Source organism: Falco naumanni, chromosome 1 (genome assembly GCF_017639655.2).
Source record: "Falco naumanni isolate bFalNau1 chromosome 1, bFalNau1.pat, whole genome shotgun sequence".
NCBI classification, from domain to species: Eukaryota; Metazoa; Chordata; class Aves; order Falconiformes; family Falconidae; genus Falco; species Falco naumanni.
Genome location: NC_054054.1, coordinates 70,855,590 through 70,881,357, shown reverse-complemented (window position 1 = coordinate 70,881,357; position 25,768 = coordinate 70,855,590). Strand labels below are relative to the sequence as shown.

The following is a 25,768-nucleotide window of genomic DNA, read 5'->3' as shown; positions in this document are numbered from 1 at the left end:
CCATCTCAGTATGCTATTTAAAGCCATGCTGCTGCAATCTGCAATGCATGGGCAAACTGCTGTGTCCACGTGAAGCCCTACTGACAACCTGCCCACTGCTTGCATGCTGCAGAAGAGTCTCAAATCAAGCAAGTTTGACAGTCTCATCTGAAATTAAGAGTGTATTCTTCAAGGAACTATTTTTAATTCCCCTTTTTATCTCAATCATACAATCCTACCAATATATTCTTTGAAAATTCCTTTATTTTGTACTAACCATAATAGCCATAAACTGACTACAGCAGAGCAACATAAAATTTCCTGAGTGGGGGGAAAAAATAATCCCTCTGCTAAAAGGGAGGGAGAACTGTATTTTCTATATTTAGACTTCAGCACAGTACAGCATGTTTTCTGTTCTGCTCAGAGACATCGAATGGAGTGCACTAAACACTGGGTAGCAATTAGTTATGCATGTTCATGTGTTTGGGGGAGTGCAGCCCAAGGTAACAAGTTGCTGTTGTCTGCACAATGATTTCCTGGGTTTATCATTAAAATACCCTAATGCTTTCATCTTTAATCATCTTTACTCATGGCAGTAGCAACAACTGTGGGTGACAAAGTGGGACAGTTGGCTTCCTTTCTAATGAGACATGATGTGGACAATGCCCTCTCTCCATATTTAACTCTTGCCTCCCAGTGGCTAAGAGTTAATTAGTACACTTGGCAAGCCAAAGTCTTAAAATAATAATTAAAGAGTAATTGCAATTTTCATTGCTGATGTCTTTTGTTTGTCTGTTTTATGTTCAGCAAAAGCCCTGAGGAAGATGATTATTCAGAGCCATAATAAATAGCAGTATAAATAAACAACAAAAAAAGAAATCTTTAAAAGGTTCCAGTAAAACTTAGTTGGATGGTATACTGGTATACCAAAATATCAATTTTGCTGTTTGATTAACAGTACTCTAAATAATCATTCAAAGATGCCCTTTAACATTAAAAACCAAATCTGAAACAGCACAAAACCTTACCTTAACACTGAGAAAACTCTAGCCATTTTTCCTATTGCTCTTATCTTGTTCCTTATAACCTCCTTTCGAGCAGCAGCTGTTGCTCCTGTGGAAAACAGATTAAAACAGTTACAGAGAGCTGTAAACAATATGTAGCTATTCTAAACTCCAAATAGAAGAAACATCATATTAACACCATGGTTTGCCACACTAAGCCATATTTATAGTCAAACACCAAAACACTGTTTTTGTTATGTAAATCTCAAGACTGATGATTTTTTGACAATCTAGTTATTAGTACCTTTAGAGATGTGATCCTTTTCCTGATACACATGAAGGCTGAATGTTTTTTCATCAAGGTAACATAATTTTCCATTTCAAAAACATTTTCAGAGACCATACTCTTATGAAAACAAGTTTTTCAGAAAGTAGTCATATTCCCAAAAAGTTATTTAACATGAACAGCACCCAAACCATAACAAACAAAAAAGTTAAAAGAAAAGCTAAACAACAATAGATTTAAAAATCTATTTCATAATCTTATCATTTTGAGTGAAAACCGATCACATTTCACTTATTTTTCTAAAAAAAAAAAGTGATTGGTTAAGCTTAAGACCAAGAGGGTCCAGTTAGGGTTTTCCCATCCCAGATAAAAAGTATTTAAATGGTTATAAAACCTAAAGGCAGAGTCCTGAAAACCAGCATGAAATGGTAGGGATTGTGCTGGCTGGCAGTGGTTAAAGGAGTTCCATAGAGCAACATCCCTTCTTATCACTGCTACAGCCTGCTCGAAATTACGATCACTTTGAAATTTGGTAACTCACACAATAATCTGCCTTAAAAAAAAATAATAAAATGTAATGCTGGAACAGAGACTACACTTCAGCTAAGTTTGCATGTGTACTTGTTACTTGGATATCATCAAAACCTAGAATATTATCTGTGTATCCAAGAAAGAACCACCTGAATGGGAAAAGCAAATAGTACTAAGTAATCAGAATGAGGAACATATTTTAATAAGGACTCCCATGTCCCCAAGAAAATGCCACATTATACTAAGTAAACCAGTTTCATTTAATTATCACAATCATAACCACATACATCATGAAGATTTCTCCCAAAGGTTTCTCAACGACAGGTAACCTTGGCTCATATGGATGCTGCCCGACAATGCCTGTCTGGGAGGTTCAGGAGTGCAACCTGAAAGCCACTACGCATCACGATAACGCTTCCTTCTTCACTGCTCCAGAATTCAAGGACAGAAGTGAAAATTTCTATTTTCAATTCTTAGCCAATTGATCCATTTTATGGAGTCCATCATGGAAACTAGAACAGCAGAAAGGGCCAAAAATGAGGGAGGAGGTTATGGCAGCAGAGGGAACAGCCCCAGGGAGTCAAGGTAGCAACAGAGACAGCCGCCTGCGGGTGCCGGGCAGGGGAGCAAGGTGCTGCCAAACAGGGATGATGGGTGCCAGAGATGAAAAGCTGCAGAAGACATGGCCACGGAGCCTTGCCGTGCAGACCTTCCCTATGTGTATTATGAGCACAAAGTTACTTCAGCCAGAAGGGCTCATAATGAAACGTGGGCTCTGCTGAACTAAATGGCAAATGTCCCATCTGCTTCAGCAGCACCAGCGTTTCACACGCTGCTCCCTCTCTGTGCAGTCCTGGCTGCTCTGGGCAGTGGAGGAGAAGTTCAGCGCAGCCACGCAGGGATTTGCTGGGTGGCTTCTGGGAGCTGACTATGCAATAATTCTCAGTTTCAGTTTTCTCCACACATCTCTGCTGATGGCAGACCTGTGGCTCTTCTACCAGGTGCTGTCACCTTTCCTACTGTAGATTTCTCAATTACAATTAAACTCATAACAGTTTGAGACTACTGCTGGAAATGCAAGCGTTGCTGCCTCATGATATCTACTAGATGACTATGTGGCCTGGCTGATACCCTGGCACTTTAGAAGAGGTGAAAAAGAAGTACATCTTTTTTTTTTTCTGTGCTTGACTTTCAAAACAAATAGTCATCCTTTCTGAAAAATTTTCAAAACTGAAAATAAACTCAAATCCTAGAGCTGTTCAAAAGGCAGCAAAGTAACTGTAGGAACAAATATCACAGATAAAGACATAAAAATGAATTCAGGATGAATCTCACCACAACTTTTAGCACTGTGGGATTTAACCCCAAACAGTGCAAGGAGTGAGTTTGATAAAGCGGGAGCTCAGTAGCCATGCCCAGGGAATCCTGCAAAGCTGCCTGTGGGGTTGCATGTCCCTGACCAGCCTACATACAAGTGGGTCCACACAAGCCACCTCGTACGTGCCCCCAGCTATCACAGTCTGCATGCTCAAATGTTTATAACTTGTATGCTTACATACTGGGATACGATCGTACACCTGCTGAGGAGTGTAAACTAGATGTCTTACGATCATGCATGACACTTTTGCATGCACCCATCTTTTGGGGCAAGTATAAATGCATTATTTCCAGGCATTTCTAATGGTCCTCCTAGATAGTCTTAAATTATAAGCCTGTCTCTTGAAGTTCAAGCTGAAAGAAACTATGCTCAGAATGGCTTTCAAACCTCCCCCACATAAAGATAAAAACATAAAGAAAAGATATAAAACCCAAAGATAAATAAAGTCTTAAGCATACATATCTCATTTTAGACAAGAGTGGGAGAAACAGCTGTAATTCAGCTGTAACTGAATTAAACAATATGTTCATAACAGTTTAATGAAAAAATAAAAAAAACCCCACAAACAATGATTCAGCTGGGTTCTTCAGGAAACAGAGGGGATACACTCCTGCCTCAGTTACTACAATCTCACTGAACTGTACTCTCAAGACACGAGTTTCAGCCTTTTTTACCCTGAAAGCACTTAAACAGAATTTGTCTTCACCCACCCCCCGCCAAGTGGCACTATCCCTACTTCTTTATTTACAAACCCACACTGTTCTAGTATATCTTCTATTTGACCTTTTCCTGTAGTCACTGTTTAACTTCCAGAAGAGTTGAGAACTGAAAAATGGAAATATAGTTTATGACTGAAGTGAATTACAATGCCTTACACTTAAGTATTAAATAAGAATGCAAAAAAAAACCCAAAACTTAATCACAAACCACAACAGGCTCAAAGGGAGTATTTTGTGCTCATCAATATACATAAAAGGCTACTTAAAAATACACTTAAAAGATTTTGGTCTCTACTGAATTCCCTGATTTGTAACCGATCTGTGAAAATGACTTAAAATATTCTATGTTTACTAAATATTAGTAATGATTTTATTTAGCCTATTTTTAAACTCACAATGGTTTATTACCCTGTTAGTTTTGACTGACTACAACTAACTGGATATAGTATTTGGATTCCCTATTTGTACATAAATCTGACTCACATTTCAAGTGTGAATACTCCCGTTTAGTATTCTGAAATTCACTATCACTGTAAATCCTTATGGATGACTTCAGCTACACTTAAGCATACACTTACATGAAAGTAAACGGGTCATAACCCGAGAACTGGCTATGGGTAAAAAGGTTGATTTTTAGCCTTTGCAAACATTGCCTGATACCCTCTTAAGTTTTCTTTTAATGTCTAAACAAACCCTACTGGCATGAAGGAACTTAAGAAAAAAATCATCAACAAAGTCAAGTTTAAAATTGGAGCAGAAAAATTATTAGGGAGGTAGAATAAAAGCTTGGAATCTTACTTCGGGAATTTAACAATTCTATTGGATTTTGGATTTGTAGCATCCAAACACAGATCTTGCAACCTGGATATACAGGATTTAAAGCAAAATGTAACTTAAACCTTCAGATTAAGCAGCAGAACAATGACAAAAAGACTATAAACTCTCAAACTATTCCAAGATGTAGGATTGAATAGACAGAACACAATACTGAGTAAAAAAGCCAAACCTTAATCTCTCACTGGTATCCTAATATATTACATATTATCTAATTAAGCATTTGGAAAATTAATGAAACTTAAGCCTTCCAAATTATTGAATACCTTTCGTCTGTGCATAAATGGGATCTTCTTATGAATTCCAAAGGGGAGGGGGGAAAGAAAAAGATCAGTGATGTTTGTAGAACGAAAATTAAAAAAAATACAGAACATTTGACAACATCAATGGAAATGCAATGTTTAAGTAAAGCCTGAAAAACAGAAAAGAAACAAATTAGGCAGGGAACATCCAAAAGGAAAGAAACAGATTGAGAATGATGGGAAAAAAAAAGAAAAAAACACCTTTTCAGCTTAAAGCCTTGTTAGTAGGTTTTGCAGGAAACCAACACACAGGCAGAAGACCAGCAGCAAAGCTTTGCCTTGGTGTTACCAGCCCCTGAACACATACTTTCTCCTGCTGCGTTATCGCAGCTGCGTCAACAAGGCTTAATCACTTCTCCAAGACTGTCACCCCAGTTCATGTGGGCATGCCTGCCTGATGACACCTATTTTCTTAGAGGAATCAAGACAATTCTTCCAGTTTATTTATGTCTGATATCTGACAGAACAGCTTACTATCATAGACATATCTGCTGCTTCTACCAAAAACCTGTGCTAACACACGCATGCATGTGTTCAAATGGTCCAGCAGCTTACAGTTATCTAATCCAAACACTACCACAGCACAAAGTATTGCATTTTTCTTTGAGAGCAAGACAAGCATAGCACTCAGTGCCCAGGCACAACTGCACCATGACACACATGTTTTGGGGACACTGGTTATCTAGTGCACACTGCTAGGCTGGTCCAGAGGCACAGCAAACCTGCGTGCCATAACATGGCTCACATGCAAAATGCTTTGGGTGTGGAAACAACCACACTTGGCCAAATAAATGAATAAATAAATCAAAAGATCACATTAAAAGGCCCCTCTGCCACCAACTCACAGAGATTAGGTATACACTGCAGCCCAACCTTGCTGGTTTGGAGGAAGAACACACACAAACCAGTGGTAAAACCCCTTCATTTCTCTTCCAGTTAAGAATTAACTCATTGAAAAGCCAAGCCTCTCATCAGGTAGTATCATGAACACTTATCAATTAAGTAACGGAGACCTAATGACAAGGCTTTTTCTTTTGCTCTGTCAGCCTCTGTGTTAGGTACCAAGCTTGCTCCAGGCACAGTTTATGGCACTGAAGAGCTGTGTCAACTTTCGTATGCCACTCTTTACAGCAGATCCAGGACTGTTCACAGCAGAACCAGGTTTTGATCAGCAGGAGATGTTTTAACTTGGTAATTCTCTTTAGGCTTGGACTACAGCACTGTACTGGGGAAGCTGTATTCCAACCAGGGAATAAATGCTGCAGCTAGCACTGTGACAGTGGCTTCTCCACGAGAAGGATGCAAGCTACAATGTTGAAGGCAATACAAAACAATGCAGGTGATTTCGGAGTGCCTTTATGGGAAATCATGATAGTGATGCATACAAAGCAAGCAGTGCATTTGTGTCAGCTTGTCTGTTATATTACTGCACCCTTTTAATTAGCAGCTTAGGGTTTTTTCAATTAAATGCGTGAGGCCAGAAATGTTGCTAATTAAAATAAAGCAGGACTCTGACTATATGCTGGCTAGGTAGAACTATCTGCAGCTCCTGTTGCTAAGCAATGTTTGATGCACAAACCATACAGCACGTGAGCTAACATTCACCCAAAACATTTTTTGCTGGATCAGATTATATTGCAACCACTGTAGCAAACAGGAAAGAGAAAGTACAGCAAGAGGAAACTATCAGAGACAAGAAAACCTGACTTATCAGATCCTTTCATTTTTAAAGCAAGTGAAATCAAAAGGCCAATATAGGCCAGCAGGGACATATGGGATAAAGGGCACTACGACTGCTGTGATTCTGGCTTTCTCCCACTAAGCATACACAGAAACTGTCTACAACAAATTGATCAGATCCCCATGGTGTCCTTTCTTAAGAAGAAAAAAAAAAAGTAAAAAAAAGAATGGGAATACACGTGTTGAGCATCCTGCTTATGGCTAGATGCAACATGCATGACTTGGAACCAAAAAAAAAGGGTTCACAAGAACACCATGCAGTGAAGTCAGGCAATACTGATGGTACTTTTGTTTTGAAGGGGAAAGTGAGAGGGGAAGACAGAGGGCAAGAAAGTGTAAGAGAAGATAACAAATGAATGATCAGTGCAAACCATAGCGATGGACCATTCTCAATACATGTGGGAACCCAGGTCAGGGCATGTTCAAACTGCAAGGAGAGAAAGGAAATCAGCAGCAAGCCCTGAAAACTACTGATGATATTAAAATAAGCAATGATTTTAAAGAACCATTCCATCAAACAAAATGCATCTGCTGTTGCAGATGTGGCATTTCCTTCTATGGGAAATACCGCCAAAGAAAAATGTCAGTGGGCAACCAGGACTCTACTGCTGCAGTCCCCCAAGGAGGCTTGACAGAAATTACTGAAGAATAGTAGAAATGTTGAACGTCTACAAGGCTGTCAATATATAGGCCTTACAGAAACAGTTTTAAGTCGATAATCATTCCAATCTGTTTCATCAAGAACACAAATGAAATACACCTTGTAATTTCTCCCCTAAAAGGCAAGGCTCTAAGGAAAAACAAAACAAAAAAAAAAAAAAAGGAGAAAGAGAAGAAAAAAAAAGAGAGAGAAGGAACTCAACTATCTCTGAGAGAAAGAGGATTTTCCTTTGTCATACAGATAATAAATCAGAGCCCACCAGGAAATGGTTACAGATACCAGCCTCTACTTAAATTTAAATCAATCCTCAAGTTTAATTTTATGCCCAAATCCTTCAAGTCTCTTCCATGTGTATGATCCCCATGAGCCCACTGCTTCAAGTGGGCTGAGGTACAAGTGTGCACCCACAGCAAGCTGCAGCTCCAGCACCACAGATCCCATTTTACAGCTTTTCAGGGGATTATCCAGGAAAGCAGACACGAACATATGCCAGCTCTGGTTTTAGTTACACATGCTAAAGACGACAACACTTCTAATATTTTTCTTTAACATAATGTTTTACACAGAGAAATCATTCATACAGGAAAAACTGAAAGCAGATTTAGACAACAGTATTAGCATTACAGTATCAGGAATGGTTTAATTATTCCTCATCTAGAAACTTTAATGCTGTTATATATTGTTATGCAGTGCGCACACATGCAAGCCCAGAGGATTTCAGCCTGTCTCTCTGCTTAGGCACCTGCAATGCTGCAAAATCCATGTCTGGAGGAGTGCCACTAGTCAAAGTCCTCGGGAGATGGGGAGGGGGTTCACCCTCCTCCTAGAAAAACCGCAGTAGATGCAGAGACCTCCTGCAGGCAGAGAAGGCTGCTGTCCCCAAAGACCCCTAATAATGCCTTGGCATTTCTGACTCTGATTTTGAAAACATTTCTGAACTGTAACTTAGGCATGGGAACACTAACACACTAAAATTTAAAAAAGGACTACAGGCACTGGCCTATTGATGCAAAATGGAAGTTTATAGTACAACTTTAAAACAAAGTATTAAGCCAATGCTGAATTAATTAAAAATCCTTCCCATAAAGCCTTTGCTTTGGCATTGCATCAGTGGGATTTCAGGCTGCGCTTAAGTGCTTTCTTGAGCCACGGATTTTAAGCACATGGGTTTGTTGCTACTGTATTTAATTTGACACAGTTTTTACTCATTGTATGCCTCCGTACTATTTCACATGCTGCTTTAATTGCACAGTAGCTACTTATTTAAATTTCATGAGAAAAAAATTGGGCACAATATTCAAACAGGTGTTTTCTTCTCTCCACTGATTACCGGTTTCAGTAAATTCAGTCTTTGTCCCAAGTCCTGCAAGATAATTGTTCACATCCACACTCAGTGGTGGATGCAGAACAGGGAATTCCACCTGGCTTTTCAGAGTAAAATCAAAGCACTATCATCCATACCCTTCTTCTCCATTGCAAAGGAAACATTTGTCAAAACCCATGATCTATCTCCTTTTCCAAAGACTAAAAATAAAGACTGTGAGAGAGAAGTTTAATTATTAATTAAAACTTCCAAATAAGACAAATATTTAATGCAGTTCTTTGTTTTCCTTGTTCACCCATTCTACCTATAAACATCTTGATTGTATTTGGTAGTGCTAGATTTTTCAAGGTTCTTTTAGAACTTTTTAAAATTTCTGGTTTTTTGTTGTTTTTTTTTTTTTTTGTAAACACTCAAAGCATTCATAGCAAGAACATCAGGAATATGTAGAGTTGTTTTCAGTTTTGCTCAGTACTCAGTAGGGACATTCTGGAAAGCTGTACTTTACTCTTGCACAGCGTAACAGAAAATAATGGCTAATAAAATGAATTGACTTTCAAGATTCCCCAAATTGCAAGGTACAAAGTATTATTTACAGTCAAACCAATGGTACACGGCAACTTATCATATAAACTCCAACCCAAACGACCAACAGAAGCAACCACTCCTCTCTCAGCAGAAATGTCAGGTGGGAACATTCTCTGGCTGTGTTTGCACATTTATTTTTGTTGATTCTGTTGCTTTTTAAAGCCTTTCAGATACACAAGTGCATTCAAAGGGGAGACTAATGAAATATTTCAAGTACAAGTCTTTTAAAGTTCCAGTACCGATGTTTTGGAAGGGCCTCTGCAGGATGCTTATTTCATTGTCAGAATATAATTTTATTGATATAATTCAACTTTCTATGGGAATTCCTGGGATCTTATGCATGAAATCAACATCTGCCCCTTTGTGACAACACAACCCTGATTTCAAGGAGGGAAATACAGTTTTTTAAACTAAATGAGTGAGACCAAGGAAAGGGTTAGAACAGGGCAGAAGATCCGTTATCTACTTCCAAAGCATGCAGTAAGCAAATCCACTGGAGTCTACCACAACAGTTGCTTTTACCAGCACAGAACTTAAACAGGACTCAGAAAATTATCCCAGGATTAGTAAATAAACTTTTAAAGTAGTTTTAAGGCAAAAAGTCTCAACTAAGGGCAGAAGGCTCTTACCATCAAACCCATCTTCCTCTGTCCCCAATTCATCATCTGAGCAGATGTTCAGCACGTTTACCAGCATCTCTGTCACTAAAATGGAAAACAAATGCAAAACGTTGATGTTAAGCTTCCTTGGTCTGTCAGAGAGCAAACTCTAGCTGTAGTAGTGTTAATGAAAATTCAGTACAGAAATGGCATCCACATTTTAAACAATATGACCTTGTTTTATGCATGTATTAATGTAAGTTTGAAGTGACTTTTGTACTTTCAGTTCAACACAACATTCACCCTTGTAAGATATTCACAAAGGGGTAATGTCCCTTGAAATCCAGGACAAATAGACTAGGTGGTCATTGTAGGTCCCTTCCAGCCAGAACTGTTCTATATTCATTAAAAACATCATTATCAGTGAATTCAGAATACATTCAGCTTGCTTACTTTGCAACCTGGGCACAGAAGGGTCAGCCTGAGGCTATCCCTAACCTGGTCTCAGCTCTTTCTGGAAAGGCAACAGTGAGACACTAACCAGAGAGTACACAGAGTAAGAACAGCCAAAAAAAAAAAAAAAACCAACACAAAACCCCCAGCAAAAATCACAACCAAGGAAATGTAATTTAGAGATCAAAAAAGCCAAAGTTATGAGGTAAAATGTGAAATCATTAGCAGACTGAGAAAAACTCCACTACATCTACATGTAGTAAGCATTATTAAAAGGGTTACCAGGCATGCCTAGTCTTGCACTAGCTACACAGGTTGAAACTTTAATTTTTTTAATGAAGTTGTTATTGAAATCCTCTTCTGTGACAACTATGATGGCTTGGAACATTAGAAGGGTGGGAAAAAGCTATATTTTTCCTACATTAGTGAAGGATTTAATATTTTCCTTTGACAGGATTAGTGGAAAGATTTTCCACATTAACAACAACCAGTGAAACTAACAACTTCCTACCTTAGTTGGCCTTTGAGGGAAAAAATCTAAAAAAAAAAAAAGGAAATAAATAAAAAGCTGTGTAGAACATCAACTCTTACATCCATGAGTTTTGTTTTACAGGGAAAGGGAAAACATTGGTTTCACTTGTCGGGGCTTTAAAACTTCCAAGCAATTGGTAAGAGTGACCACTGGGAAGGCCTTGAAGGAGGAAAACAAAAAGAAAAAGAAAAAAGAAGGAGGAGCATCCAGGGTCTCAGAACCTCAACAGATCTGACCACGCATACCTGAGGAGGCCACTGGTGGGAAGCCTCTGAAAAAATGACCTCGCAGAACATCTCACAGAACTATGAGTATGGAGAACAGGCCCATCTTAAAAATGGCCTGGCTGAGTTTATGGCCAAAGAAAATGAAAGCATTTTATCTGTCAAACAAGAGCCTGCAACACGTGTCAGTGTGGATTATGTAATGTCTCTGTTAGTAGAAACAGCTGTCTATTCTCTGTTAATCCCTATTTCATTGTCTATTTGCTTTGTTCACAGAGACCTCGGGTGTCTCACCAGCGGCTTTCCTCATACAAAAGAGTAGCTGCAAACAAAGCTGGTCATGACTGCAGGTAAGAGCCACAGCTGGCTATATTTCCAGTTGCCTATTAAGAGAGAACTGTTATTCCAAGAAACTTTTAAGAGTTTATTATAGTTTTCTGGCAGTAATTGTTGTTGCAGCAATATACTATAATGGATGGATCAAAGCAAACTTCATCTCAGGCCCTAAATAAAATGACTTGGGGTTTAAGCAGTTTGCATTATGTATTCATTTAATATGTTAGACCAAGGTGTTTTCATGTCTTTTGTATTTCAGAGCAGGAAGTTGTCTTCCGGCAACATCAACAGTATCGTGTTTCAATAAAACATCATTTATGTTCTTTAGAGTATTCTCGCCAGTAATGAGGCACCACACACCCTGGGCAGAGAAGGAGCTGAGGAGCAGGTTTTCCTTCTTCCTGCCGTCTCTCTACTGTCTCCAGGAACAGTTAACCAGATTGGGTCTTAGCATCATCAGATCTGTGTTTGCTGGTGAAAAGGCAACCTACCATCATCTTATCAGAAAGGTCAGGTGGGTAAGGATGTAACCATAATGCTGTGAAGCCTGTTGTGATGTCCTTTGAGCCACAAACAATATCCAAGGGAAGGCCCAAAAGCTTATAAAGGAACAACTAGTAAGAATTTTATTCAGTGCATGCATCTCTAGCCTGCAATACCATAAAATCTGCTTCTACAGCAGAAACATAATGGCACAGCCTGGAAAGAGTGGAAATTATAAAAACAAATGAGAAGTGTGATTAACCATTGGTAATCACTTGCCCCTCTGAGGCTTGTTTCTTCAAATTTGTCCTCAAAAGCAAGTCATCTGTCTTCAAATTATTCTTGCCATTTCAAATAAACGAGGCCACATGCACAATGACTAAGAAATGATTTTGCTGTTTCTATGAGCAGAGCCAATTTACATACCTTTCTCACCCACAAACGGCAAGGACCAGGTAAACACATCCATGAAGTTTGGAAGCCAGTATGGATGAGGAGAGCAGTTGAACTGTCTGATATTCATAACATTGTTCTCGTATTTCAATACTGCAGCTAGAAGACAAAAAGGAAAGAAAAGAAGAGAGACGTCAGCCACGTACATGTCACCAGCTACCAGATCAGCAATGCTCAGAGTGTGCACAGCCTGCAGAGCTGCTTGCCAGCTTTCAGTCACTTGACCCAGCAGCAACACTTCACTGCTAGTTAGAACAGGATATAGCCTCAAAGAAGTTGTAAGCCATTTCCAGTCTGAAAGCGGTGCCACCAGCTTCCCCGGCCCTAAGATGGGTTGGTAAGTGAATTAATAACTGTGAGTAATCACGAACGTAGGCTCTGGGATCTGTCACCGGTGGGGAACAAGGCAGAGAATCCACAACCAGCCACTTCACACAGTTGTCTGAGCTCCTCATAACCATACTTTGGAGATAAGAGAGAGAAGCGCTTATCACTCAGAGCCTGAATGTTGCTCTTCCAACAAACATTTTCAACATATTTCATTCATGGTGTTGGACAACAGATGATACTTTCTTCTCACATTATTCAAACTCTAGGCACACAAGACTGTGCTCCCTATAGTATGAGTGAATAATATGATTTGCCTTGCACCACCATGTAAAATTTGTATCATTCTTGTCAACACACGCACATTCACAGAAAGACTAGATTTGCTAATGGGCAGAAACACAGATATTCATGCCATAGCCACTCTGTAAAGCACTACACCAAGTTCTGCGTTAACTTGCACTAATGGACTTCAGGTTTGTTGTAAACCAAAGTTTTACAAAGCCTATCAGCAAGAAACAGCTATTTATTTCTAGAAGAGACTATAGCTGTTCCCAGGCCCAATGCAGTTAGAAGTCAGCCGAAAGAGGGAAAGGCTGAATGTGGCTTGGGCATAACTGAGAGGGCATAGTGTGCAGGTGGGAGAGGAAGGGTCAATATCAATTTGGTTAAGGAGGAGCAAAGTAAACATACTGAAAACGTGGCAGATGAAATAAAATAAACGCTTACTATAAGCCTAGAGAACTGTCTTTATCAAAATTTATTTTCCAAAGCATAAAGTTTGCCCAACACTATGCTAACACTGTTCCACACCAAATCTAGACTTTCATGCACTTTAAAAAAAATTCTACAGGAATTAGTGGTTATTAGGTGCTGTAGATTACCCAAACCACAGGCCATTCATTGGGACTGCCTGGAAGAACACAGAATGGAAGCGGACTCAGCAGCTGTTTGTATAACAGGTCTATTTGTTGGCTTTAGAAGAATGCATTGAGGGAGAGCTTTCAATAATAAGGTCTTTTCAATAAAAATCATGCAGTGCTGGATTTCTATTGCTCACTTTATGGACCAACTGCCTCAGCTTGGGAAACAGTAAAACTAAGTCTCATGCCTTCCTTCTTCTTTTCTGTCTTCTTGCAAAGACACATGTAATGTCAAACCTTAATAACACAATTACTCAACCTGGTAACAGTATCCCTAACTTAATTAGGGTATGTTTTAATTTACATAATCCGTTTCCTGAAATTCAGTAATTTCTAAATTGCACAGGCACAGAATACATGTGCTCTTGGATGTGAACAGAGCCATTTATGAAACAGAAGAGCAAGTATTTCTTTGCTCATGGAGAAAAAGATAATTTTGAGATGACTGCCTAAACCCAAAGGGACTCATAACTATCCTGAACACAAAGACATAAAAGTTTGTAAACAATACAATTACAGGAGTCTGCAGGCAGGTTCTTTAATCAGCAACGTGGAACTAAAAGAGTCAACGCAAGCTGAGGCTTCCATCCACTGTCAAAGGTGCTGGCACTTTACAGTTTTATTACCAGAAACATAAGGGTGGGTTTCACTTTTTAAAAGACAGCCCCGTGAACTTTACATGAAGTTTGCCGGTCATCTCACTACTACCATTTACATATAGCTCTGAATGCAATCGCTGCTCAGATGCTTACTCTCCTGTAGACAGCGCTGACTTCACTATGTCCTGCTGGTCACCACCTGAGCTTGTAGCAGTTCTAGTTCTGTGCTGTAGATGAGCTGTCATCAAATACTTTTTTACGCTAGGGACAATGTACTTAACATACCAGAAGACGTGTAGGTAACTTTACATAAATCATCTTCAATTTGCCTTTTTAAAGTAGGAATTAAGCCATCCTGATGAGATCACAGTAACCTGTGACCTTCAGATGGTCCTCCTCTGCTTCAGTGAAAGGAAAATGAATCAAGGAAGCAACACCCACAATAATGCCTTCATAAACGATGAAACAGCATGAATCAAAAGTATGTCAGAAATACACCACACCAGAGACACATAGAGAAGGAGGTATATCACATTTTGTTTTCCTCTTTCCTCTGGCCTTCCCATCTGTGGCTCCCCAGGGAGGAACATAGTTCCAAGGGCTAGTTATCACTTAACAGCAATGAAGTTGCATGACTGCAATATGGCACAGCACCATAGGAAATGCACTGTATCACAGCGTTGGCTGAAGGAGGTGCACAGTTTCTTCTGATTATTCATCTCCGTCCACTGACTGAAGTGTGTATCAATCAGAGAAGAAACTTTTTCTGATGCACTAAACTGTTGCACAAAACCAACAAAAATTTATCAGGTTGCTACATGTCTTCCATTTTGTGGCTCATGAGAGTCCAAAGTGACCTGGGAGTTTCTGAAGCCTACTCACTGATAGACACAGAAAAGAGCTCACTAACATTTATGTGAACCTTTGCCAGGCAAACACCCTCCATTTAAATAAACCACATTTGACTTGCCCATCCTAGTCTGACAGTTGGCAGCCATTCTGCTGCTCAGTAAAATAAAAATGGCTTAATACTGCTATTAGCAAAAATGAGAAAACCAGTGTTGATGTTCTTAATATTTCCATCGCTTTTTGGCTGAAATTATATAAGGCAGATTGTAATTCATTCTTCTATTACAGTGACACAACTGCATAATAAAAATAAATAGCTTGTGGCTTTACAGCAAAAATGAGTCAAAACCACAGAAAAAGGACCACTTAATGGTTGTGAAGATTCATTTAGATGGACTAAAACTTCAAATTCATCATCTTAGTGAGCTAAGGTAGTTCCCCTTCCCACTTTTGCTTCAATTTATCTAAGCCTATTTCTGAATTCTGTGAAAGCCAAATAAATCATTTTTACAAGGAACTTTTAAAACTGGCCTCCAAAAAAGCTTGAACCATAAGCAGAACAGTTGGAAAACATAAAATTAAATATAAATGGCTTTAGTTGGGTTTGTTTTGTTTGTTTTTTTTAAAGGAAATTTATTTTGAGATTACTGTAAAAAATATCTTCACACCTTATTAATTTATATATCTGACTATCTTACAAAAGCAAGTTCTAATAAAAGTGTTTTAAAAACTATTCTCTGTAAATGACCTGTACAGCTCCTCTACAAATGACTTCAAAAGCCACTTGAAAAAAAATAACACTATACAATAAAGCAGGGTAATAACAGAGAAAGATGTCTTCTGAAATAACCCTACACTTAAAAGAATAAAATAAAATAGGGTAGTTACCAGTATCACAGCTACTTTTCTGAGTTTTTCATTTAAAAATCTTTCATTTAACAAGCACAAGGTACCCCAAATATTTTTATTAGGCAATTAACAAAGATGATATTTGACATTAAACAAAGCGGCTCTTGTTATGAATGTGTAGTTCTGACTACTGCTTAATAGTCAAAAGAAAACACCTAGATCAAAAAGATGCTTCTTGGGTAACAGCAGGAGTTTCCCCAAGCTTTTCTGGCCCCTTGCTTTCTTTCAGTCATAGCTCTTTTATTCCTCTCTGTCGGCTCAGAAAAGGTTTGGGGGTTTCACCTCTGCTTCATTTCTTAGTCTACATTAACCTGATGCCCAAGTCGCTGTAGGAGACCCCAGCTGCCCTGAAAGAGCAGGAATCTTTTGAATGTTTTACGACTACAGGCCACATGATTGCTGATGGAGACAGAAGAAAGCACGATGGGTTCCTTTGGTTATAAAACCTATAACCGAGGAAAACCCGACTCTCCAACATTTGCTTACTATTACAGGCTGCAACCCCTATACTTTTCTTTCCAGATGTATACTCAGACAGATGCTAGCAGACTAAGCTACCAGTCACAGTTTTATCATGCATAATCACCAACCAGAGCAAGAATCTTATTTTATTATTCTTAACAGCCACACACATTTTAACCTCATTTTGGTTCTCACTGTTGTAAATGAGTTTTAGAAGCTAATGCTTTGTAAAGTGAAGATGTGCAGATATCCCAAATGACATTACAGCTCTTTCCAATGCTAGTAAACTGAGATATCAGATGCTGAAATCACATCAGAGTGAAATGAAACACTAACGCAGCTGGCAAAGGGCATTCAGGCTGTTTAACTTTAAGCATAACAGGCACCTAAGGCTGGAAATACAGGTGGTGAAAAATGTGCAGGTAAGAAACCTCCTTCAGCTAGAAATGGAGACAGCTCTTCTAACCTTCTCAGAGCCAAATACAAACACCTAGTACCATCTGAGACCCCCTGAGGTATCCATCTCCTTGGTCTCCCTCGGTTAAATATGAGCCCAGATGCCCTTGTCTCCTGTGTCATACCTGTCAGATCCAACTAGGTGTCTCAGACACCTCTAGCATCTCAAACAGCACTTTAAAAGCCATGTTGGGAGGTTGATTAAGGCCTTCAGCAACACAAACAACATTAAACTGTGTGACCAATAGTTCAGAATTACCGAAAGATATTACATATCATGCTTCAGCATCTCCTGAATCATTTTTCAGTAACGTTTTCAGAGGTAAAAAAATAATGAGCATTGTAGAAATACTAGCCCAGAATGAACTTAGATGTTTTCAGATAAACAACCTCAAAATAATTTTAGCAAACAAGTAATTTTCTTGTATTTTTCACAAAACTTATCCCTCATTTAGAAAATAAATGCAGTGAAAGATTTCTCAAATTCTTCATACCTTAGAAAGAATTTCAGTTTCTGATTTTAATGCCAAATTAACTTCTGCATTAACTGCGCAACTGAGAACAGTGCCTTCTTCTCCAGCAGTGTTGCTAAGTAACCACAGCATTTTCTGCCCGAGACAGGTCAAGGATAAGGGTTCATAAAATGCTTAAGGAGTTTAAACATTATCAAACGAAAAAAATATTTTCTATACAAGGTAATGATGTAAATGATGTACCGAAGCAGGGCTAATTGCAGTTGGGAAAATCTTCCCTTACAGAATCCTTAGGATTTTTATTTTACATGTGTAATTGCGTCTTCCAAAGAAACAGCACAGTAATGTTCAAGATTTTATCAATAGACTGCGAAAATCACTTCTGGCAAACTTCTCTGCATCAGCAATGAGATGGCCTAGATACTCTGACAGCTCCTCTTTAAGAGCTTTTGTTTCCATGACAAGGCCTCATCACAACAGCAGAGATAAAGCATTAAAGAAAACTGATAGGGCAAACAGAAGGTTATGATGCTTTTCTCTCTCCCAAAGTGCTATTATTTCTCAAAGATCATCCTTGTCTCCAGGTATGTTACTCTGCCTTTTTCCAATATGAAAATAATTTTCCTGTTAGATCCATTTGGACCAGGTACATTTCTTAATGTGTACCTATGGTATACCACACGCTGATTCTTCATACACACTTCGTTGATATACGTTAACAAGCATACTGATGTACAGCTGGTTTTGATTTTTCTAGTATCCCAAACTCCCCTGCATACTTTCTATGTTTCTTTCCTTTGTCATCTGCTTTTCCTTTCAGCAACACTATGTGTATGTTGCAGCACGTTGGAAGAAACATCTTGTCATTTATTTCGATAGCTTCGGATTCTCTGGTGGTTCTCTCATCACTACAAAACCTAATCATTTCAAAGTGTTCAAAAGTTGTCTGTAGACAGCTAGTTAAAATTGTTCACTCAGCCAAAAAGCATGCACTTTCTGAAGTGACAGCCAGACACTAAAATATGAAGTATTGCAATGATTTACAAATAAATTGCCTGCCTCTGTAGAACTCTGGTAAAATCTTTCACTTTTTTTTTTGTTGTTGTTTTTTTTGGTTGGGGCACAAAAAGCATTACAGCAAGTCCTAATTAAGGCATTAAGAAGTATTAAATGTGGGAATGAAAATTTAGACAAAGCACAAAGCCAGCAGATCATACAATGCAGTAATTTTTTATATAAATTTTTGACATATCTGTTGATATAAACAACTTCTCCTTAAATCCAGGGGTAAAGCTGTATTTACACAACTTTCTCAGGGTTTCTTGTAAGTACAGCCTTCCTCCAAGACCCTGAAGTCACAGGTAACTACTGCAATCCAATTAACATTTATCTTCTTGCATAAGGATTTTTGATCCTTTCCAGAAGGAGTAGTCTTAGAAAATCATCAACGCACCATTGCTTCTTATAATAAGTTTTAATAATAGTCTTAAAGTATCCTTTTTATTTATGCCTTTTAGTAGTCCAAATGAGAGCAGAAATGTTTGAGAAAGCTACGGAGGCACTGAAGTTCAGAATTTGCCAAAAACATACGTATAAATTCCTCCCCTTTGCCAATGCTCTCCATAATAAGGATTACTGAAGGCATTAACAATAATGCAGAAGGATAGTCTTGAAAGCAGAGGGACACTAGGCTCCCCATATCTAGGTAGTTTCTGAATCTCTGAAAGCATCTCTCTCTTGTCTCCATTAACCACACAGTGAGCCCCTGACAGGAGCCTCCTAATTGAAAAACCTAACTTTGGCACCCGAAGTTACGCATGTGTGTGGGCTGGGGTTGCGACAGGACCAGCAGCCACGTGATGGACAAATTACACACGCAGCCTTCACAAGGGAATGGCCAGTAACCAAAGGGATACACAAAACTCCCTTCAGTGCCAGAATTCAGTGGAGCAAAGCCAAAAGAGATTCGCATAGTGGGTTGGTACTGTAAGACAGCCAGTACAGAGGGTACACAGCAGCACTATTGACAGCAGATATGCTGAATGTACTATTGTTTAGATAGTTTACCTTCAGCTACTCCTGCTGAGCCTCCTTTTACTCTGGGAATGTTGCCCCCCTACTGCTCTTTGAGGCCATATCTGATCCCAGAGGCTGCTCTCCAGCGGGGATTGAATAAGCCCTTAGATAAAGTTGGCAAGGAAGCTCACTCCCCTTCTGAAGTACTTTCAAGAAATACAAGAAAATACATCTGCTTTAACAAGTACAAGAACTATCAACCTGGGGTAGAAAACGAGCATTCCAAGCCCTTTGCAGCTTTTTAAAAAATGTGTTTATCTTGAGCAACACTGCATTTAAAAATGACCCATTCATGTCAGTGGGAGCTGGAGCCTCTCAGGAATTTATTTAGGGTGACTTTACTAGCTAAGTGACAGCTAAGTGACAATCAGAAGCATACTAAGAATGCATACTAGAAAGGAAGGGACTTCCTATCCTTTTCCAAGTAACCAAAACCTCAAATAATCTGCAAAAATCAATCAGGTTCTGCACCAGTGCACAATGAGTCAGCTGGCGCAATTGCCCTGTAATACCCCTGAATGGAAAAGCTTTCCTTCACCTCCTGAAATCAGTCAGTCAGAAGCTTTGTGTTCTTAGTTAATTCTTCTGCTGCAAATCAAGGAAGCCAACAAGCAGCCCTGTTTTGGACTGACTCAGGATGATGGTGTTTTTCTTTCTTGAAGAGGGAAGCAAGCATTCCAATGCTATCCATATGAAGATGCATGAGCAATACAGCATGAAAAACTACACGATGGTCTTTAAATGCCAAGAGCCAGTGCAAGCAGTCACACGAAATAATGCATCAAAACTTCTAATGAGAGAAAAGGAGGCAGTTAAACTCAGCAGAAATTCGTTACAAAGCTGCTAAAGGTCAGCCTGCAAATTTACAAGTCACACATTAAAAGAGTAGCACACCACTGCTGATCTGCCTGAACTCGCTCAGAGCAGATATTGCCAGCTACGCACCCAAACTTCAGCTGTGACCACAGATAACCAGCACCTCTCAGCAGCTCGCCTACAGCCTTTCACGAGAAAAGGCTTTCCACTAGTTTTAAGACCTGCCTGACACAGTGCATCACCCTGGAACAAGGAAAATGACCTCCTCTTCTAAAATGGAAATAAACAGAGGCACTTCTCTTCACCACCCAAACTCCATGCTTTCAAATTCAAGATTTTGAATATTGTAAGTCATTGCTTTACATTTAACATTTACCTTCATGACAAAAATCTCACACTGTTCACCCATTGCCTTCATGTGCACAGAACTGCTGCCTCCCTGCATTAAGAAACAAAAGGTGAACGCCTTCTGTCACCTTACTTGTACAAACCTGTCATCAGCCTGCCTTCTGCCCAAAGCAGCCAACCCAGAGACTAAGCACACTTTTCCACCAACAGCAATGATGCTGCCAAGAAAATTAACACATTCCTTGTTCCATTCGGCACTTTTTGGGCTGCTAGCAGAGTCCATATATTATTTACTTTTACGAAAGTGGCTACTGACAGCTCTGTTTGCATGTTTTTGCAGAATGCTTTTATTAATTTCTGCACAAGTTAATAGACATACTAAGAACACTGAAGTGTACAAACCCCATTACCTAATACTGAAGTGTTTCCTTCCCTTCCATACAGTTCATGGTATAACAGCTTTTAGATTATAAGTTTTAGAATATAAAATTATGCCAGAAAAAGTTTTCCTCAGCAAGTAAAAAAAAATTTAAAAATTGCTTACTTCCTTTGCAGGCAAGCACACAAATTACAAATGTCTCTTCTCAAGAAAGATTGATCTCTTTGCAATGGAGCTACTTTCAAGAATATATAGAAAACAAAAATTGTCTGTTTTACTCACAGAGGAACGTAAATAACTTTAGCTTTACTGGGAATAGGAAAAAGTAAACATTACTGCTCATTCCAAGATATAGGAGGACAGGTTTATTAGAATGCTTTATTTTTAGAAACATGATTTTTTTTCCCCCTTTCTTTTACAGAAGATTTCAGAGAATACAAAAAACTAATAAACTCAGAGAAGCTGCAAATACTCATATTCAGTGGAGTTATAGATTGACAAGTGACTGCTTTTTTTGTGCAGTAATTATTTTTTTTTTTTGGCTAATGATATTTCTTTTCCTACATAATAGTTTTCCAGTGATAACCCCCCCCCCAAAACATAAAGGAACTCAGACCATATCTATTCCATGCTTTATCCACTGATGATTTGTCAAAGTGTGTTAGCTGGCTAGAGGGTTTGCATATACAAACTCCATTAATGTTTTTGGAAAGGAGCAAAGATGCAAGTAATTAATTGTAAGGAACACTTGGCTTTGAACATCTCACCCACAGCATTTCTTAATATACTTCTATTAGTTAATAGAGCTGTTTTCAGTTTTGCTTCCTGTGTAACATTTACTTAATAACTTGCAGTCAAGATTCTAATATGCCTTAGGATATTTCTGTATCTACAGTTATGTTCAGAGACATACATCTGCCTGTAATAAATTTAATTAGATTTGTATTGTTTAACAAATGGAATAGGCATGAGCTAATAAATAAAGAAAATGGTCATGAACTGATAGAGAAAGGAGTGAAAAGGAAAACCAGTGTAATATGAGTTAAGACAAGTACAGTCCACTACATATACCAAACAGGAATTAAATTCTTACCTTTGTTATTGTATACATCTAGATAGTTTGGTGCTGAAAAAATTGTGATTAGTGAAGGGAAGCCTGTTGTCTGGCTTTTCCTGTACATACGATACCTAAAAGGAAAGAGACAACACTAATTATTGCTCAGTGTTGCATGTATATTTGTCACTGACCAACTATAGTGCAAAAACCCCTAGTACATTACTGCGCTGGCTGGTAACAAATGCCAAGACAGAAAACCATGCATGTCTGCTTTTAAAAGCCATAGAAAAAAATATTTCCTGCAGGCGTATTCATTATATTCATTTGGGATGGCCGGGGATGCAACACCATGCTTGAAAGCTGTGTCTCCACCTGAAACTTGGTGAGCTAGAGGTGGTTTTTTTTACGAATTTGCTCAGTGCCTGTCCCTGAAGCCAGGTGGCCTCTATGTGCATGCACCCCAGGACTTTCCCAGACTTTCCCTCTGTGGGACTGCAGGTGAAGGCAAGCACCAGCACGTGCCTTGGAGATGCACAGAAGTGTCTTCAGAAGTGCACGTCCTCCATGCCCCTCCAGCTGCCTGCACTCTGCGCATGCAAGCGATGGCAAGGCCAGGGGAGATGGAAAGTATGAGAAAGGGAGGGGAAACAGGGGATCCAATATTTTCGGTGCTGTGTCTAATCTCATCCAGTCTATTAGCCAATGTATGAATGCTTTCATGTTTTCATTACCTAACTTGCTGCCTTATGAAAAATAAAAGCCTTATTGGACCAACATATAATCAATCAAGCATCAAAGCTGCAAGCAATTGGAAGCAAACCAACCAAACAGTGCTTTTGTCTTACTAAGACACAAATACTGCTCTTTAGTCTTCAACTACAAGAAACTGAAGAAAGTGACAAATATCCACAATAGTTGCACTGAAACTATTGTGTAGTTTCACTGCAATCCCTTCCACAAAATTTTTTCACCCTTTATTGGAAAGCAATACAATAAAAATGAAATTTCATTACCCATGAGTATTTCATGCCAGCTATTTTTGTCAGAGTAATAGCTTGCTTTTAATTGCATTGAAGTTTTTAAGTATGTGACAATTCAAACATTCAGAATAGCTTTTTATATGCATAGTGAATATCGACCTCATTCCTACAATCTTGCTACTTTATCTTTTATCACTATTCAGGTTGGGTAAAGTTTCTACCTCCAAATAAACACATTAATAATTTATGCAAGATATGCAAAGCTATTTATTCAGATATTAATGAAGGATTAGTATCTCAGAAGTATGGTACAGTTCAATGAATAGATAGGGTTTGTTTGGGTTTTTTTTGTTTTGTTTTTGTTTTTTAAAGCGGCATAAAAAGTTGTAGCTTTACACTAACAATAGTTTCATGAGAGAACCATCAACACTTGATGCTTGACCTGGGCTGTTTTTGCACAAGTGTCTTAATAAACTCGTTAATTAATGATAGTCCTGCATTAAATCATTTTTAGATATCGCGCTCCACAAGTTTATTTTCTTGATAAACTGTATAACCACCAGGCCCAGAAGTCTCAGGTAGGTATGAAAGACTTGAATGGATGACAGTTATGGCCTTTGTGAGCCAAATCACTTCCAAGGCATCACGGCAATCAGTGTGTCAGAAGTCTCAGGAACATTTGCAAAACTTCTTTTTTTCTGAGCTGAATTTGTTTTCCTTCCCAAGTCTGCCACTCAAGTAACTTTTGGTCATTTTATGCCACTTAAGATCACTAAGGCTAAGTAAGTGGGATATATGAGGGTTCATTAAGTCCTGTAACTCAGTAATAATAATGTAAAAGACATTCTAATGCCAGTATATGTTTGTTCAGCATTCATAGAAAGTAAGAGCTGTTGCAACTTTAAGTTTTCCAGTTCATTCTTGCTCAGTTCTTTCTTTCCTTGCTCTGTTTGACAATGGTAAGCCATTATACATTATTAGTGCCCCCTCTCCACACACACTTACCCGGCATCCTGGGCTTCATGAGCTCGGAGTATAGATAACAAGTTATTGTGCTGTAGGAATTCACATACAGCAGGGTAACTGTTAGAAGAAAATAATAGCACCTGTTATGGCATTATCAGAAGCACCACATTCAGCTCCAGCTTTCAAAAATGTTTCATCCAACATGCATCATTCATGAAATCAGCCCCTGCTCTGCCGGCAGATTTCAGTAGAGACAACACTAGCAGCAGCACCTTCTTTAATCCCACCCCATAACTGTGTGGAGAGGAACTCTGGAATGTTGCAATTCATTGCATAACAACAACCACCTTATTTCTTCTCAGAAAGAAAGTAATTTCATTATACCTTAAGATTCAATGTACTCAAAAAAAAAAGTGATACAATGGTTGCTTGCAACAGAAAAACGTCCTCACCCACTAACTACAGTACCCACAGGCTGTTCATCAGCACCAGACAATGAAGTGGTGTGCCGAAAGAGAGGGAGAAATACAGAAAGGAGAAAGGCAAATCAGTCTCCAAACTGGAGACTTCTGATCTTCTGAACTTCATCTCCTCGATAAACAAGAATTATTTTTCCCCTTGGCAACTTTACATGTAAATTCTGTGATTTCTGAAATCCCCCAAATGTGCCCATTGAATTCCAAGACAAGTTCTATTGTATGAATGAAAAAAAAATAATCATCAAGTAAAAATGGTGATAGAGGTATCTCTATTATATTTTTCATTGCACATGGACAGTGTTTGAGGAGAACAGAGGAGCCCTTTCTTACAACCTCAGCACTGTGAAAACCACCCTTACTGTTTAAGACACTGAACACTTACGGAAATCACATACACGAAAACCAAAACATAGCATAACCTGAATGCAGCTTTGACAGCACAAGTGCGAAATATTAAGTTTTCAGAAAAAACCTACTTAAAATTATACCTAAATGTTACAGAACTTAAAATGACTCCATATTTCGTTTCTTTTGAAAGTAAGTTTTTTTCTGTAACAACTGTTTTCTTCTTGCTTTTAAACCGCTGATGAGACTCCATGCCTGCACTGAAGGATAAAAAGCACAATGGCCATCTATCATTTCAAGACAGGAAGCAAAACCTCTCTTCTCCTGTCATTAGTAATTTAATACAAAACCCCAGAAAGCCAGATTCCTGGCTTCTCCTGTCAAAATCCAACTGTAGCAAGAACTGAACAAAGAACTTGCATGGAAGAGGGTAACGGAGAAGCGGCACTGGAATAAAGAAAGACTTCACAAATTTGACAAAAGGTTACCAGGAGCCTAAAAAACCACAACAAAACAATGCTAAAGGGTGGGAAAGACTTTTTATTCCGATGACACCTAGAGCTCTTCCCTTTCCCCCCTCCTTGGGCCAGCCCTATACGTTTTGTTTTGCCTTATCCAGATTTATTTCCCAGCCTTGAAACCAAGCGATCGTTCAGCTGATTGTTTTATATTTCATGACCTTTCAGGAGAGTGGGAAGTGGGCACCCCTGCGAGGTGGCAGGTGACCTCACCCACACCCCTGCAGCCCAGTGACCCTATGTCTGAAAGGCACTTCTGAACTGAACATTGCTCACTGGCAAGTACGCAGCATGGTATTGGCACCGTTCTGGCTAGCAGCTTAAAGCAGTCACATTTTAAAACACTGATCTCGGGAGTAACCAAGTGTTACCGCCTCCTGTCA

General features: G+C 38.9%; 1 protein-coding gene across 2 annotated transcripts in view; it reads right to left on the bottom strand.

Moving 5' to 3' along the window:
- PPP3CA (protein phosphatase 3 catalytic subunit alpha) overlaps positions 1 to 25,768 on the bottom strand; it is a 195,828-nt gene that overhangs the window by 11,027 nt on the left and 159,033 nt on the right. For both annotated transcript variants that reach the window (XM_040598681.1, XM_040598690.1), the window contains exons 7-11: positions 24,083 to 24,160; positions 22,134 to 22,228; positions 12,397 to 12,522; positions 9,973 to 10,047; positions 1,008 to 1,092 (exon numbers count right to left, since the gene is read on the bottom strand). In XM_040598681.1, coding sequence (XP_040454615.1) covers positions 1,008 to 1,092; positions 9,973 to 10,047; positions 12,397 to 12,522; positions 22,134 to 22,228; positions 24,083 to 24,160 — 459 coding nt within the window. The remainder of the gene's footprint in view (positions 1 to 1,007; positions 1,093 to 9,972; positions 10,048 to 12,396; positions 12,523 to 22,133; positions 22,229 to 24,082; positions 24,161 to 25,768) is intronic.